Source organism: Solea solea, chromosome 17 (genome assembly GCF_958295425.1).
Source record: "Solea solea chromosome 17, fSolSol10.1, whole genome shotgun sequence".
NCBI classification, from domain to species: domain Eukaryota; kingdom Metazoa; phylum Chordata; class Actinopteri; order Pleuronectiformes; family Soleidae; genus Solea; species Solea solea.
Window position 1 is genome coordinate 14,047,136 of NC_081150.1, and position 17,192 is coordinate 14,064,327.

At 44.1% G+C, this 17,192-nt stretch overlaps 1 protein-coding gene across 2 annotated transcripts in view; it reads left to right on the plus strand.

The window, feature by feature from the left end:
• The window catches only part of LOC131443130 (beta/gamma crystallin domain-containing protein 1-like), a 25,918-nt gene continuing 8,726 nt past the window's right edge, over positions 1-17,192 (plus strand). Inside the window, exons 1-15 of one of the 2 annotated variants that reach the window (XM_058612505.1) lie at positions 2,369-2,567; positions 2,769-2,841; positions 3,129-3,434; positions 3,609-4,549; positions 4,908-8,286; positions 8,525-8,701; positions 9,225-9,263; positions 11,404-11,522; positions 11,614-11,770; positions 11,999-12,138; positions 13,341-13,467; positions 14,119-14,154; positions 14,602-14,756; positions 14,957-15,080; positions 16,491-16,636. In XM_058612505.1, the coding sequence (XP_058468488.1) occupies positions 2,794-2,841; positions 3,129-3,434; positions 3,609-4,549; positions 4,908-8,286; positions 8,525-8,701; positions 9,225-9,263; positions 11,404-11,522; positions 11,614-11,770; positions 11,999-12,138; positions 13,341-13,467; positions 14,119-14,154; positions 14,602-14,756; positions 14,957-15,080; positions 16,491-16,636 (5,894 nt within the window). In that variant the 5' untranslated portion in view covers positions 2,369-2,567; positions 2,769-2,793. Of the gene's footprint in view, positions 247-2,368; positions 2,568-2,768; positions 2,842-3,128; positions 3,435-3,608; positions 4,550-4,907; positions 8,287-8,524; positions 8,702-9,224; positions 9,264-11,403; positions 11,523-11,613; positions 11,771-11,998; positions 12,139-13,340; positions 13,468-14,118; positions 14,155-14,601; positions 14,757-14,956; positions 15,081-16,490; positions 16,637-17,192 lie in introns of those variants that run through there. The other variant, XM_058612506.1, reaches the window with a different exon arrangement.

The following is a 17,192-nucleotide window of genomic DNA, read 5'->3' on the forward strand; positions in this document are numbered from 1 at the left end:
AAAACCCACAACAACTCAACATTTACAATGACATCTGCGTGGCATTGCCTCCCGCAGGAGTCAGCGTTCATCTGTGCTTGGAGACCACACTAAATATTAATTAATGGGTGCCGCCTGAGACTCCCCTGTTCCCTCTGAGGACAGGTTACCTCAGGGAGGCGCACTGGAGGGCGTCATTCTTCTGAGGGCTTTTGCAGCTGCCTGGTTTATTTCCGAGACGCAGGAAGGAGAAGCACTCTAACCATGGTAGGATCTTTCCCCCTCTCTCTCTGTGTGTGTGTGTGTGTGTGTGTGCTGTGGATGTGTTTGCAATGAAATGAACTCTGGGCTTGTGGGAGTTTTCGATCTATGGTCTGTTTGAGTTCTCCACTGCCTGGATAACAGTGTAAAAAAAAGCCCTGGGACCCATGTTTGTTTTGGTTTGACGGTGCGTGCATGTGTGTGCGTTGAGACTCGTTAGACGTGTGGTTTGTTCTAAAAAGAGCATTTCAAATAAGATTAAGGTGGGGGGGGGGGGGTGTTTTTATGTATGCTTGTGACAAAGGGTTTACAACTACCACACAAGTCAAGCTTTCATGATGAAACAATATGCTCACTCTCTCTTTCTCTCACACACTTGAAAAACTAATTACCCGGGTTCCTCCCACACCTACAGGCAGGGTGGAGTTAATGTGCCAAACTGAAGTTTAAAAAAAGAGCAAGCAAACAAACAAAGAGCAGACCTTAATTAAAACTCACTGTAAATCATGTTTTAAAAAAAACAACAACAAAAAAAAAACTGAAAAGAAAAAACGATTGACTCAGACTTACATAGAAGTGAAAGGGTTAAGTCTGTCTGTGCAGCTTGGAAAGATTGACTTGAGTCTGTAAAAACCCAAAAAAAGAAGCTGAATTGAACAGGCCCTGCAGCCCACAGAGTCGATGCGTCATTTCCCCTGGAAAACTTTGTTTGGACATGGCCTCTCGGTGCATTCAAGTGCAGAAATAAGTGTGGGAATTTTCACATGGACACCCGTCACCCGACCAGGATCATGGTGATTCAGCAAAATGTCAGTGCAGCAGTGGAGCTTCACTTTACTCAGTCTTATGTAATTTAAAAGTAACATGTCTGCACATGTGCTATAGGGCTAATATGGACAAGTTACGTTCTCCTGACCAATGTCCTTTGAAACTTAGACTGGTCATGAAAGTTATTTTTTATTTTTATTATTATTATTATTTTGTACTTCCTTGTTTGACACATGAATGATTATAAATGTCACAAAAGCTGTGACATTTATAACACACCAAGACACAGTCTGCATTAATGCATAGGCCTATGCGTATACATTAATACTTTATGTACATTTACACAAACGTATACATTATTACATTATTTGTCTTTCAGACAAGATATCTTGTGCACACACACACACACACACACACACACACACAGACTTGCACATTCATACATATGCATATTGGTTGCCATAGCACTGAGGTTGTTGTTGTTTTGTTGTTTCCTGTAGCAACAGGGATAATAAATTCACAAGAGGCAGAAGAGGAGGAGGGAGAGGAGGAGAATGTTGCATGTGCTATTTTCACATGTGATCCTTACTTTACCTGATCTCTTTTTTTTTTATTTAACTTGTGAATCTTTGCTAAGCACTCACGGCTCTCCGTGTGTAAATGTCACCCAATCAGATGCAGGGTTAAGTAGACGTGGGACTTACTCCACCCCAGGCGCATTACAAACTAAGCGTTTACACTAATCATCTTCCGACTCAGCCTTTCATTGATCTCAATTAAAGTTTTGAGACTGTGTCTTGTACACTTGTGATGATAGTTAAGAGAGGTGTCTTTTTACAGCCTATAAATAACATTTTCTGTGGTTTTGTTGCTAACCCAAACCCTGGGCCCTGAAAGTGTCTCTACAGATTTCTACCACACCTTACATTTATTTCTTCTGTTACCTGCAGTATCTGTCTGTACGTGAGCTGCAAAAAAAAAGACAAGAACCGGTTTTGATTACATGTTCTGGGTGTGTAGATTGTGGATCAAGGAAGGAAATGTTGGTGTTGATCCATTTATACTTGAGAGAAAAACAGCAGGAGTCACCATGACTACATTTTGACTTCTGATTACTCAAAGCACTCATAGCGACAATTAGTATCTTAATCTTATCTTTATATAAAGCATATACTTTATGTCAGGCAAACAGCCTGACAGCTGACAGTTGCAACGGTCGGGTGGCTGACGTGACGTGGGAAAATCAATTGTTGTCTTTCAAGTTGCGCCACATTTGTTCACGAGTTTTTACGAGGAGCACTTGAATGCATCATTTTATTACGGGGCTGTGCGCGCTCCGCTGGAGGGGCAGAACTTCAGCAGCGCGCATTATCTCTAATGTCACTCTCTCAGACTGCACTCGAGAAGTTGCGCGTGTTTGGATGCGTTAGTGGATGCGAGCGGGATTAACCTCCACAGTGATAGACATGCATCATGGTGTGGATCCCTAATCTGTACAAACTGACGGCTGTGCGCGTGCTGTTGTGAGGAGCAAAGTTTTCTTCAATGTCTAATTAAGGGTGAGTTTTTGTTGTTGTTGTTGTTTTTACATTACATTACAGCCAAAAATAAAAGTATTGGTCACATGTACATACAAGAATCATGGACGGATCTATTAGAAAAAGGCCAAGAATATCTTGTATGGTGAACTCTGCTCTTTCACCCTGCTTTGTTTTGATTGTCCTGGTGGAGTGATTTTGTGTTTGTTTTATGCTCTGTAGGAGTTTTTGTTCTAAACCAAAAATCATGTTCACAACCTACGTAAAGAGTCTGAATGATATGGTATTTTCCACGGTAAGCTTACCGGTTATAAGCCCTTGCATGTCGTCACTAGGCTGAGAGATGCATGGCCATACTAAAAGATGTCTATGAACAAATAGTTCCTACTCATTATTTACTCTGGATGCCAAGCCTGCTGCCATGTCTTTTGTCCATACTGTAGTCCAATTCATGCTGTTTGCAGTGTTACGTGTTGGTCTATCTAAACCAGTTTGCACCATTTTGAAACATGCATGTATAATGAATGGCAGCTGTATGTATTAGCAGGCAATTGTGTGAATTATTTCTCTGCTTTGGTTTAGTCTGAGAGCCCCGAGGAGCAGCCGAGTACTGGGGTCTTGGGTCGCATCGGGAGCTGGTTCTCTCCATGGAGGGGAAAGGGTCCAAAGAGTCCCACTGAAAATGACTCCCCGACCACTGATGAGGCTCTGAAATCAGAGGGAGTCGAGGAGGGGAAGGAATCTGCGAGACCCCAGGTGTGGGACCAACGCTGGGAGGAGGAGGAGAAGGAGCGACGCTTCGACCCCAGTCCACGGGATTTCTCCAGAGACAGCTTTCTTTGTGAGGAGAAGGACGCCACGCAGTCTGCCCACAGACACGACTCTGCTGTGAGTAGCACTAAGACTGGAGAGGGAGGTTCAAAAGAGGAGGAGTTTGGGTGCAGGGGGAAGAGAGCGGGAGAGGGAGAGGAGAGGGAGGAGAGCACCAGCGGTTCTTCAGTGAGTGGGAATCATGAGAAGAATGCCAGTCATCTGACACATCACTCTTCCTTTTCTGAACAGGGTGCTGACCAAGCCCATGCCCAGCCACAGGCACAGAGACAGGCACGGGTCCAGACAGGCAAGAGGCTGCATGTGTACCTGGAGGAAACCAGCGTGATTCACTGTGGCAAAGACATCTGTATTGGACAGGAAGTTATCCGCACCAAAGTCACAGGGAGCCTGCAAGCGTTAACAAAGACCAAGTCCTCTCCAGGTTTTGATTCGGCAAAGAGCTTGAGTTCAACACGTGCACACAGCAGAGAGACACATGTCAAGTGTGCGGTCGGTGAACAGAGTTACTACACCGCTCTCGGGGGAGTGTCGGTAACATCACACAAAGAGCCACAGTCACAGCCTGAACCTGATAGAGAACAAACAGAAACAGACAACATGGGGCGTAAAAATGCAGCCAGGCGGAAATACAGGAAAACCTCTCAGAGTGACAAGGGGAACAGCACCCAAGAAAAAACACCACCCAATGAGCAACTTGCCCCAGAGGGTTTCCCTCCATCAGATAACTCAGTCACCAGTGCTGAGGGCCAAAGTCCAAACACTCACATGGGAGAGTCATCTGAAAACTCCTCCCCCAGGCACAATCTCACCTCACAGGCCTCACCTATGGGAGGGGAAAGTAAGACTCCCTGTCCTGATATGGACAAGCACTTGGCAAACACACAAGATTCAAACACAGTCACGGCAGACACTCTGGCATGTGCAGTTGATGAGGGCGCAGACATGGAGGACGATGACAGCCTTTACAAAGTGGAAAGGAAGACTGAGACACCGGAGTCGAAGCGCAGGAGTATCAAGGTGTCTCGGAGTGAAGTGAAGCTCTTTACCAAATATGTGCCTTTGAACCCAGCACCGAAACCCACGGGAGACAAGCAGGAATTGAAATCAGCGTTAAGAAATGCCAAAGAAGAAGAAGAAAAGACCAGGCCCAGAACAGAGGTCGATGCAAGGTAAGTTAAAGTTAAAGGAATAGCACAAATGTGAATGAATGGATTTTTATTGTTCGACTAGTGCACCTTAGCAAACATTTTATGTGTTTAGCTTTTGTCTAGCATGACAAGGAATGTTAACTGCTATGGGTGTTATATTGCAAGTGTAGTGAGTCACAATACAAAGTGCAGCCGTGTGCTTCAAATAGACAATTGTCACATACAGATCACTTTAAAATATAGTTCAGTTCACATTTTGCAATAAACATCATACGCCCAGCTCTCTGGTGGTACATAATATACAATATATAAGCCTAAAACAACTTTAAATGTTTTAAAATGATTAAAAACTAAAACCTTTACCTCTTCTAATACACAGACTACCTAACGTGAAGAAAAGTAATGAGGAGCCTAAGCCAGTCACTGGCAGGATTGCAGATAGAATCGGCCTCTTCGAGCACCAGCGGGTGACGGGGATCCACAAGGGCACCTTTCAGACCACGAGAAGTGCCAATGTCTCTCCAGTCAGGAAAGTGACGGAAAGGCTGAAAGAATATGATTCACCAGCCCAGAGGTCGAGATCGGCCGAACGTCAAAGCCCGGCCAGATCCGGACCAGTTGTGGCGGAGAAAGCGATGACGATCAAGGAGCGAATAAGGAATTTCACAGAGGCATCCAAATCCGAAGCGAAGACAGGGCTGCCTCAGAGGCCAGCCATGACTGGAATGCCGCAAAAATCTACGTCATCTGTGGCGGTTGCTCCATCAGATTCGAAGGAACTGGACGGTCAGGGTAAACTGGATGCTAAAGAGCTGATAAAGACAAAGGCAATGTTGGGAATTACACTGAAACCAGATGATCAAGATACCACGTCTGTAGGGTTGGATGTTGCCATTTCAAAACAACAACCAGCAGACACAGTGACCTCGAAAACAGACGGTCCGGATACAAAATGTAAATCCGCTGTCTCCACTAAAGGAGCAGGTGATTCTTCAGAGGTGACAAGTGACGTTAGTCCACAGTCCAAAGGTCCCAGCAGAATAGGCTCCCGCTCTAAAAGAAGGAAAAGTAAAGAGCCTGCCAGTCCCACAAGCCCAAACAGTGAAAACAAAGCAACATCTAAGCTGCAGGTCACAACTATAAAACCAGATCAGGTAGAAGATACAGTGTTTACAGGGCCTGCCTGTAAACAGCCCACAGTCAAAGTCTCAATATCATCTGATAAAGCAACAGAGAAAACATCAGAAAAACAGGCTGACACTAAACCAAAAGATTTTAAACAGGAAATGGAAGTGTCTGAAAACCAAGAGAAACCGATTGGGCCCTCATTTAAAAAGTATATTGACAAATCCGTCAACAGGAAGGACAAGTTGCCTGAGCCATCTGTTGAGAGAGATGAACCAGATACTGCCTCTCATAACAGTGGCACAAAGAAGCCCATTGACAAGGAGCCCGTTATCTTAGCCCAAAAGGATGAAAAGGCAGGGGGTCACAGCCTTGTGCTCACACAGAAGAGAGAAAAGACCTCAAAGGACAGCGGACGACATTCAGACTCATCCCCCTCAACACCAGTTGATCGGCCTATTGAGAAGAGTTCCTCAAAAGAGCAGGAGTCACCTGTCGAATCCCCCAAATCAGATAAAGAATCTTCAGTGCAACCTGAAGCAATAAGTGCAGAAAAAGAAAAGCAGCCCAGTCCAAAAGATGTAAAACTGCAAGCTTCAAACAAAGACACAGAACCAGTAACGTCTGAGAGTGAGCATGTGGGGAAAGAAGAAAAGGCAGCGATCGAAAAAACAAATCAGAGTGAGAGGAAAGCAAAAGAAAAGCCACAGCAACTCCCGCATCCAGATAAAAATACCACAGATTCCACAGTTTCAGAGAGCGAACAAGGCAAAGTGGAAAAGCCGAGTGTTGCTAAGCCTGATGAAACAAACACTGCAGGAAAGAAAGAGGAGTCAGTACCTATTACAGACATGGCAAAAGCTAAAGACCTCCGCTCAACAGTGGACCTCCCTGAACAGGTCTGTCCAACACATCCAGAAGAAGCTGCTGCTCCTGCTGTCACTAGCACTAATGATGCTGTAAGTCATGCAGAGAGTGATGTAGGGCCATTGACAAAAGCCACAGCAGCAGAAGTGACTCCTGACTTGCAAACAAAGCCAGTGGAAATGTGTGGAACAGACACAGAGCCTGTGGCCATTTCATCTGTGCCACAGTCTAATTCTGTATCAGTGGAAAAAATGGGGAATTCGCCTGATGACTCACATGCACGTGGAGCTAATGATGTTGAGCTCTCCAGCTCCAAGCCTATTACCAGAGCGACTGCAGCAGTTGGGGAAGAGTCTGTAAAAGCCGTTAATGACTCTCCAGTGCTGATGAATGCACAGGCAGACAGTGTGGCAGAGAAAGCGTTGTCCGTTAAAGAGTCCTCTCCTATTCCTGTCTCTAAATCTACGAGCAGCGAGGGAGCAGAGCAAGATGACGGGAAAACAAGTACAACTGTCAAATCAGTGCTCTCAGAGGGCAACATCTCAGGAGATGTAAGGGAACATGTTTCCAGCCATTCACAAAGCACAGCCACTGAAGAAATACCAGCACAGTGTCCCTCTGATAGCAACGCTTTTAAAGCCACAGCTCGCGTGACAGGGAAAACATTGACTGGTTTACTACCGAATGAACCTTCAAGCCTTCCTAATGGCGACATCTTGTCACGTTCACAAGTGCCCACTGTCAAAAAGGAAGTGGACGATAACAACAAGCCGAGTCAAACTCCAAAAGTGCCCGCTTCCCCAGAGGCTAATAAGCGGAGCCAAGAACCAACCAAGCGTTCACCGTTGAAGAAGCTGCATTTGCCACAAGGACTAATCATAGACGATGCTTTCAAACAAGACGCTCCCTCTAGCTGGCTGGATGTAGACTTTCCTAAACGGAAACTGAAAGTCTCAGAGGCCAAACTCACCTCGTCTGGAAGTGAGAGCAATCTTCTGGACGCCTCTGACGAGCTGGACGACAACAATTTTGTTGAGAGGATCAAGAAGCTTTGCGCCCCCTTCTCCCTCCCACCGCGCAAACACAACCACTTCCGGCCACCTCAGCCACCCTTTGCGATGCCGGCTATCAAGGAGGCCCGCTTTGAGAAGACCTTCGACCCGGACGAGTTTAAGTTCGGCTTGAGTAAAAAGAAGCAATTCGGCTTAGACACGCCGCAAAGTGTTCTAGCCAAACTCCAGACCACAGAGACTAAATCTGGCCTGAAGCCTGCGAGGGCTAGTTTGGCCAATCGGAGCCTGCTGCTCAGTAGCCTCGACACAGAGTCCCGACTCAGGGAAACAGATGTTCCCGATGAGGTGGACGCCAAGGAGGAGAAAGACATTAAGGTGAAGGTGAAGTCTCGCCTGGAGGGGAGCTGTGTCCTCAGCAGCCTCACCTCCAGTTTTAAAGGGAAGAAGAATGGAACTCGTGCTGAGGCAGAAGCCGCCAGCTCTGAGGAGGATTCACCTACAAGAACCCCCCAGCGAAGTCCTCCACCTTTAACCCAGCCACCCCCTCCAAGCCCGACTGGCCTAGCTCCAATCATACACATACCAGCCCTGAGCGGCAGAGAGGAAGCTGCAGAGGCTGGTATCCCTGAAGGAAGTGACTCAAAACCGTCACTTCCTTCCTTCCACGACATCAAGCTGCCAGACTATTTAGAGAAGTACTTCCACCGCGAACCAGTGCAAAGCACACAAGCAGAGGAGAAAGTCAATACCAAGGTTAGTTTTCTATATTTATTTGTCTTAAAATGCACTTTGAAAAGAAGAAGTGGCTGTTTGTGCTGTTGTCCTCCTAACACAGAGATTTCACTGGTGACATTCCTCTCACATGCACGGACAAGTTGAAGCATAGCAAAGCCGGCACCAAAACCAACGAGAATCAGTGCATGAATTGTTGTCGAAATGAACGTTTTCCAATGTTTACACTTGACAGTACCCGCTGTTTAATGTTCATCAGGTCACTGAGATCATGACAAGTAAAGATGAAGTAGACCCGGCTGTAAAAGCAGCTCCGGTGCTTCCTGATGTTGCTGCTGCTGCTGCGCCTCCATGTTTTCCTGTGATCCCTCCAAACACGCCCTCTCCACTGCCTGAGCAGCCTGTTTCTCTGCCAACACGGATGACTGGCAATCATGTAAGTGTAAGCCTCATACACTCTATAAAGGGAGAAGTCGGCGTTCAGTGTCACAAATCGGTTATATCCCATAAGAGCCCAGTCTGCTTGTTGCATCAGCAGAAACCATGTGTATAACCTTTATTCCCAAAACCTGTTTTCCATGGAAAACTCCACCTGTTTTTCCTTTTTTTTTTTTTTTATCTCTCTACAGTATTTGCATGTGCACTGAGACACAAACTCGGGATCCTTGTCCCTTTGACTTCATTTAAAATGTTGTTTAATTTGCAGCTAAAGTTGTTTTTGTTAATGCTTCATTTTCCATTTTGCACATTTCTTTTAAGTTCAGACAGTGATTTAGAATAATTATATACTGGAGGACAATTGAATGAAACACAGTAGAGACTTTAGAGTCATTAAATCCTGTAGAAAGTGTTCTGAACACTTACGTGAGCACCATAATGTATAAGGTAAAGATGTGTCTTTGTCATGCATTGCAAGTCTTTGCCACGGTGATAATTGTGTGTGTGTTTCTGCATTGTAGGTGAGAGCTGCCAAAGGATTTTACAAGCGTCCAGGAAAGGTATAGTAGGCAACAGTTTTGCCCACTCAGAAACAGAAACAAGATGGAGACAGGAATGTTGACAGACAACCCTCTGTTCTCCGAGAACATCTGCTTTTCATATGCTGTTCTTGGGGGTAAACAGAGTATTTAAAAAAAAACAAAAAAAAAACGCAGTGTTAGGCAAGTTCACAGCTGGATGTGATTACAATCACAGTCATACAGTACTGCCAACGCAGTTAAAGACCTGCGGTTTTGCCGCACTGTACAGCTCCATTCTCCGTTCGCACACTGCCTTGGTTGTGCAACACATTTAGCTTCTCGCTTCCAGTCACCCAGTTCTTACAGTTAATTAGTCGCGCGTTTAACACCTCGAACGTCATTTTTATTTAATACAATGTGCTATAATTTATACACTTAAATGTATTTTGAGTTGTTTTGATTGAATTAAACGTATCTGGAGTGGCATAATAGAGGAGTGCGCACACACACACATATATACAGTGCTCAGCGTAAATGAGTACACCCCCTTTGAAAAGTACCATTTTAAACAATATCTCAATGAACACAAAAACTATTTTCAAAATGTTGAATATATATAAGTTTATATAACATCTGTTAAACTTATAACATGAAAGTAAGGTCAATAACATAACTTAGATTACACATTTTTCAGTTTTACTGAAATAAGGGCGATGCAAAAATGAGTACACCCCACAACAAAAACTACTAAATCTAGTACTTTGTATGGCCTCCATGATTTTTAATAACAGCACCAAGTCTTCCAGGCATGGAATGAACAAGTTGGAAACATTTTGCTACATCAATCTTTTTCCATTCAAGAATGATCTCTTTTAGAGACTGGATGCTGGATGGAGAGTAATCCTCAACTCTTCAGAATTCCCCATAGGTGTTCAATTGGGTTCAGATCAGGAGACATACTTGGCCACTGAATCACTTTTACCCTGTTCTTCTTCAGAAATCCAACAGTGGCCTTAGATGTGCGTTTAAGATCATTGTCATGTTGGAAAAGTGCACGACGACCAAAGGCACGGAGTGATGATAGCATCTTTTCTTTCAGTATAGAGCAAAACATCTGTGAATTCATGATGCCATCAGCTCCCAGATACCAGCAGCACTCATGCAGCCCCACATAAGGACACTGCCACCACCATGTTTCACTGTAGGCACCATGCATTTTTCTTTGAATTCCTCACCTTTGCGACGCCATACAGTTTTGAAGCCATCAGTTCCAAAAACGTTTATCTTGGTCTCATCACTCCAAAGTACAGAGTCCCAGTAGTCTTCATCTTTGTCAGCATGGGCCCTGGCAAACTCTAGGCGGGCTTTTATGTGCCTGGGCTTTAGGAGAGGCTTCCGTTGGGACGGCACCCATGCATGCCATTCCTCTGCAGTGTACGCCATATTGTGGCACGGGAAATAGTCACCCCAGATTGGCTTTCTACTTCCTTGGATAACTGCAGTGAACTTGCATGATGATTTTCTTTGACCCTTCTCATCAGGAGACGCTCCTGTCGAGGTGTTAACTTCCGTGGACGACCTGGACGTCTCTGTGAGATGGTTGCAGTTCCATCTTTTTTAAACTTTTGAAGCAGTATCAGTCAGTATTCTGACTGATAAGTAAAGCTTTGCTGATCTTCTTGTAGCCTTCACCTTTGCGGTGTAAAGAAATTATTTTCTTTCTCAGGTCTTGAGACATTTCTCTTCCATGTGGTGCCATTGCTAACAACATGATATGGGAAGGGGTTTATAGTCAACTGTCTGCTGGACATCTGTGTGATGAATAATTAGACTCACCTGTGGTTGATTATTGAGAAATTGGACATTTGTAGTCTAAAATTTAGCCTTGCTCCAGAGACTTTCAGTGGGGTGTACTCATTTTTGCTTCACCCCAATTTGAGTAAAACTATAAATTTTGTTCTCTAAGTTATATTATTATTCTACTTTCATGTTATAAGTTAAACAGATGTTAAATAAAACTTAGTCTTGTCAACATTTTGGAAATAGTTTTTGTTTTCATTGAGATATTGTTTAAAATGGTACCTTTCGAAGGGGGTGTACTCATTTACGCTGAGCACTGTATATGTATATTCTTTTCTTTTCACAGCTAACGTGTTAATGTGTCCTTTCTTTCACACAGATGGTGTTATTTGAGAAGGCAGAGTTCAGCGGCCAAGCGTACGAGATTCACAGGGACGTAGCAGATGCTACGTCTATGCAGCTCTCGCCTCTCATCTCTGTGAAGGTCGTCCGAGGATGGTAATAATGAGCAGCATGCAACTGGAAATGAAGATGTACGAGTGTTTGCCGCCGCCGGATGTGTTCTCAGCAAGTATGTTTTTCGCCACAGCTGGGTGCTCCACGAGAAACCCGGCTTCCAGGGACGCTGCATTGCCTTAGAAGAGGGGGGGATAGAATTGGAAAACATGTGGGCAGAGGCCGACGTGGAGACGGAGCCACAGAACGCTCCGCCGATGCAGATCGGCTCCATTCGACTGGCAGTCTGTGTGAGTACACTTTCACCTCGTTGGCCTTTCATATCTCAACATCTCCATTGCTGTCACCTTGCATTGCCCATGCGGATGGTAGCTAATTACTTTATTGATATTCAGCTCAGACCTACTCAGAACCAAGAGGAACAAGACGCTTGTTAAGACGTTATCAGGCGAAATGATTTAAGGACTAGTGCAAGCCCACTGCTAATAAACCAGGTGCTTGTTTCCATGTCTCTGCAGGATTACAGCCCACCCCATATTGATCTGTTTACTGAACCCAAGGGCCACGGAAGAGTATCGCCTTTCCACGATGACACAATAGAGACGGGCTCATTTGGCATCCCACTGAGCACCGCTTCCATCCAGGTGCACTCTGGCGTGTAAGTATGGCTTTTATTAACAAATCAATCAGACAGATCTCGGTCAGTTTGCTCCTCAACTCTACTTATCGCGATTGATCCGAACGGTGAAAAGATGTCAGGGGATATTATTCTACATTTAAAAATGAGGATATGAAAGAAAGTAAAGTGCAGCTAATGAGACAATCTCAGGTGTCTGCAATGATTTTTGCATTGCTATTGACAGCCAGGCCCATTAGAGGAGGAGAGCCTGCCTGCTCTGTTTAATGCATTGAAGAGCTGTCGTTTTAATGGGATTCTCTGGGTCTGGCTTTGACAAATAGCTCAGAGATAATAATCATTACTCAGTTCCCCACAGTGTTTATCTTTGCCTTCAGTTTGACTCACCCATTTCCCTACTCAGGAATGTCCCTCCTGTCTTTGCATGTTAGAAAAGAGCGAGAGTTTGCGCGGAAGACGCTTGAAAAACGTGGCGAGGCGGAGTGTGAGAAAGACATTATTAAAGGTGTGGAGGGAATTTGGCAAAGGGGAGAATGTTGTTTTTCTCGTGAAAGGCAGACGCATTCAGGACATGTGTGCCCTCGCTGCCCCCGAGGAAGGAACGACAGCAGGCCTTTTTCCCACAGCTATTTTTGCAGGTTTACCCTGGAACCTTTGGTAGAAACCGAACATTTTGGACAGTGTTCCAGCATTCCTCAACATCTGAGCTGGCCGTTTTTATTCCAGCAGCTCTTTTTATGGTGTTCAACACACCTTTTGTGTATGACAAATGTGCTGTAAACTTGCTCACAGAGCAAAGTGACTCATTTGATCCCATTAGTATGTCTTTTATCACCACAGGGCTGGCATCACTTTTTGGTATCACTGGCTTGGGGGGGATTTTTTTTGTTTGATTGGTATGAAGCATTGTGTTGCACTACAATGGCTTTGAATATCACAGGGTGAGGCAGAGTTTCAACACAGGCTGCCCACACGGCAAAGGAATCGTTAAGAAAACGCGCTTTGAGCTGGAGCATCCAATTTTTTTTTGTAAAACAAATAGCTTTCGTCCTCAGGAGAAAAAGCCAGTTTAACTCACTGCCTTGGGTTGTGAAGACGTAGTAGCTGCTGACGTCAGTAATAAATCATGCATGGAAATGAAATGACTGAGCAATAGGGATAGCTGTACATAATGTGTATCATGCGCACTTGACGTGTGACGTGGGTGTCTGTTTATCCGTCAGGTGGCTGCTGTTCAGTGACCCAGGGTTCCAGGGGATGCTGGCTGTGCTGGATCCGGGTGTGTACCCTTTCCCCGAGACCTGGGGCTTTACGTCGCCCTTCGTGGGATCTCTGAGACCACTTAAAATGGTGTGTGTTTTTTGTGTGACTCTTCACGTGTTGCTCGAGGACATTGGGACACGCACACTGCAGGAGGCGGAAAACGAGCCAGAAACCTTCCAGTTACTACTCCTGAGCCACAGACTTTTCCTCAGTCCAAAAAATCCTTTGGAACCTTTGGATCGCACAGACATTCATGAAAGGCTGAATCCACAGGCCCCGTGAAGCGTTCATGGCTTCTCTGCATGTGCAGATGCCGATAATATGTAAATGAACAACAATTAGTGAGCCATAGGGACAGGATTTAATTTCATAAGCTTGTTATGAGTGTAAATCTGCTCTCCGACACTGAACCTCAGAGGTTTTATGGACGGGGCTGCGTGTGTGAAAGCAAATCTTCCGCACAAGTCACTCTAGAGATTCTGCGAAGCTTTTCCTGCCTGCTTCCCGTGAATAATCTCAGGTTAGAGCTGGGCGAGTGTTCTGCTTCCTGCAGCCTCAAGGGGACGCTGAGATTTTCCCGCTGTTGTGACTGTGTCTGAAAGTCTGAAAATTGCCCCTTTTTTTTGGCTCTTTTTCACTGGTATACAGAATACGTTCAATGCCATATGTCTTGTGTTTTTTGTGTACGTTTAATAACAAAAAGAAGTGACTGATGAATATGATGAATCTCTGTTCCAGGGTGGTTTTAAAGTGGAGAATCCGAGTGAAGTCAAGGTACGTAGAGTTGTTATCCTGAAGAGCTGCATTGATGTATTAATCATTTATTTTATATTTATTTTACATTTTTACTAGTGTATTAAATTAGCACTCTGACTATTTGCATCATAAAATGCCTTCTAACAGTCAGCCTTTAGTTCTTTATCTTTTTGTGGAGTCTTGAAGACACTGTGTCCCCACTGATTATGTTTTTTTTTTTTTTTCAAAGCTAATGCATTGTACTGGGATGCAACAGTTGTGCAAGTAGAGATGTACTGAACTGTATTAGATATTTAAATGAAAAACAGTGTTTGCTGACTGTCATTGTAAGAAAGAAAAGTGCATTTGAGGGTAACTAGAGAATCATGAGTGGTATAAAGTGGCTGAATTTTAAGGCCGATTGTTTGAAACACAACCAAAATAACTGATGACTCAGGTCTAATTTATTTCCTTTCTGTGTCTCAGGCGGTGTTGTATGAAAAACCGGGCTTTGAGGGCTCCTATTTAGAAATCGACAGTGACGTGTTCAGCTTTTGTGAGGGTGAGGAGGACAATCCCGCACAGAGTGCATACCTTGACACAGTGAAGGCCGTGGGTTCTTTAAAGATCATTGGAGGACTGTGAGTTCTTTTTGTTTCTTTCATTTTTTAATTCTTGCCCGTGTGTGCTCGACTCACAATTTAATCCGCACCCGCTTGACTCACAGAGGCATCAAGCAAATTGGCTCCAAAAAAAAAAAAAAACCTTGGTCAGATGGCAGATGGGGATTTTGAGGTTATGTAATCTGATTGATATCTCTGCACCTCCTCTCTTGCTCCAGCTGGGTGGGCTACAGCCAGCCTGGGTTTGAGGGCCAACAGCACATCCTGGAGGAAGGAGAGTTCTTGGACTGCAGTGACTGGGGAGGCTCGGAGCAGCTCCAGTCAATGCGACCGATACTGGCTGTGAGTACAACACTGTTCACCAGTTAGGTGACAAACAGCGGGCGTGGTGTGATGTATGATCATGGTTTCACCACCATGGGCTTTATCAAGTCAGATGTTGCCTGTTCATGCACCGCTGACAGTGCTCGTGGTTAGCAATTGGGTGTTCGTGAGTTGTTTATCTTAAATTAAATGAGTTACCCTTAAAAGTGCAGTGTAGCATCATTAATTGGTGATGTGACATGTTGCGGCTGAATATCCGTCACCTCAGCCTTCCCTTCCAAGCGTTGGAAGAACTCAGAAGATGTTTCGTTTTTGCAAACTAGACCCCATGGTTCTCAAACTGTGGTACGCGAGCTTCACGAGTAATTTTAAACTGTGCGTAGAAAACGAAAGTCACCTCATCTCTCGCTCCATCCTCATGTACTTTCATGATACCAGCGTGTGAAGTATATGTGAGAAAATGATCTCATTTAGGGCATAAAATCCGACTTTGCTCGATGTATTTACTTCAAGAGCTCTGTATTTTCTCAGGTGGCACTTGCTATAAAAGTGGTTGAGAACCAATGCACTGGACCTTTACAAAAATGTCAAGTAATCCTTAAATGTGGCGTTCTGCAGTCTTACAAAGGGACAGGGATGAGAATCAAGAGCATAAAAACAGAAAGTTAAGGGTCAAAAACTGAAACTGAGAGCATTAAATAATCTTGTGGAGAAGGAAGCTGTTATTATGAGCATATAGAAGGTTGCTCCGATGTGTCAGTCTCCTGACGTTCACCTTAGGTTACTCACAATTTCATCTACTCTGCTAACTAGGTGCATATTTTGTGAAAGTAAGGTGGCCTAAAGTGTGTTTTGACCGTGAAAGGGAGAAGCCAAAAAGCCGACGATACTGGAGGAGTGTTCATTAAAAAACAGTATATACAGTATATATATATATATATATATATATTTATATATATATATATATATATGTTAGAAATGGACACTGCTGAGTTTCAGATTGTTCTATATTTCATAAACCTTAACATAAGTGAAAAATAAGAGTCAGAATCCAAATTGACATTATTCTCATTATTCTCAGAAAATGCTTATTTTACACAGCTAACTGGAGTCTGATTAGTTTTATTCGGGCAACAGAAAGAAAAGAAATTAAGATAAAAATCTGGGGGTTTTTTTTCAGTGTAGATGTCAAAAACATTAACTTTGGATTTTCCATTAATGTTGGAAAATCGAAACAATTAGTTCATCTTCTTGAAGATATTAATACACGGTAACAGTAATCCGCAATTAATCCTTGATGAAAGATGTAATTGGTTTGTGGCGATAAATGCGCTTGATGATTCTTCTGCTTCCAAATGAGACATGATATTTGAAAAAAGGTTGACACTTGTCGTTGATTTTAATCAGGTGTTTTCATTCTGGTTGCAGGATTTCATGTCGCCGCACCTGAAAATGTTCAGCGAACGAGACTTTGGCAAGCTGGGAGTGAACGTTGACCTCACCGTGCCCGTCATTAACATGGATGACACCGGCTATGGCACGAAGACCCAGTCAATTGACGTCATTAGTGGCGTGTAAGTGACAATTATCGTACTTATCCGTAAAAAGCCTCCTCTGCTGCGCGGACAGTAACGCGGAAAGGGAAAAGGTCAGAGTGGTTCACAATATCATTATCTCTCCTGATGATAAAGTAAACTGAATGAACTACTTTCATTTGGATTAATTCCACTCTAAGAGACTATAAACACACTTCTGTGCTGACTTCCTGCTCATGCAGCGACGACACTAAAACGGGAACTGCCCAGAACACAGTCCCAAGCCTCAGCCTGATAATTAGATTCGGCGGTTTTGCGGTTTACTGGCGTTCTTTCCGTCTCAGGTGTGCAGCAGTTAGAGTGCCGCACCCATGCTGACACGTCCAGACAAATAACCTAGTTCACTAATGTTTAGTCTGTCATACCTGACTTTCTGTCAGAGAAAGTTGGCTCTTAGCTCATGCCCAGCCTCACACCCTTCTGCAGAGGGAATAAATAGGATACTAGCATGACATCATTTCATACTAATATGATACGGTATAGAGTAGCGTAGAAGAACAGAATAGAATATCGCCACGTTAATCCCTCAGGGGGA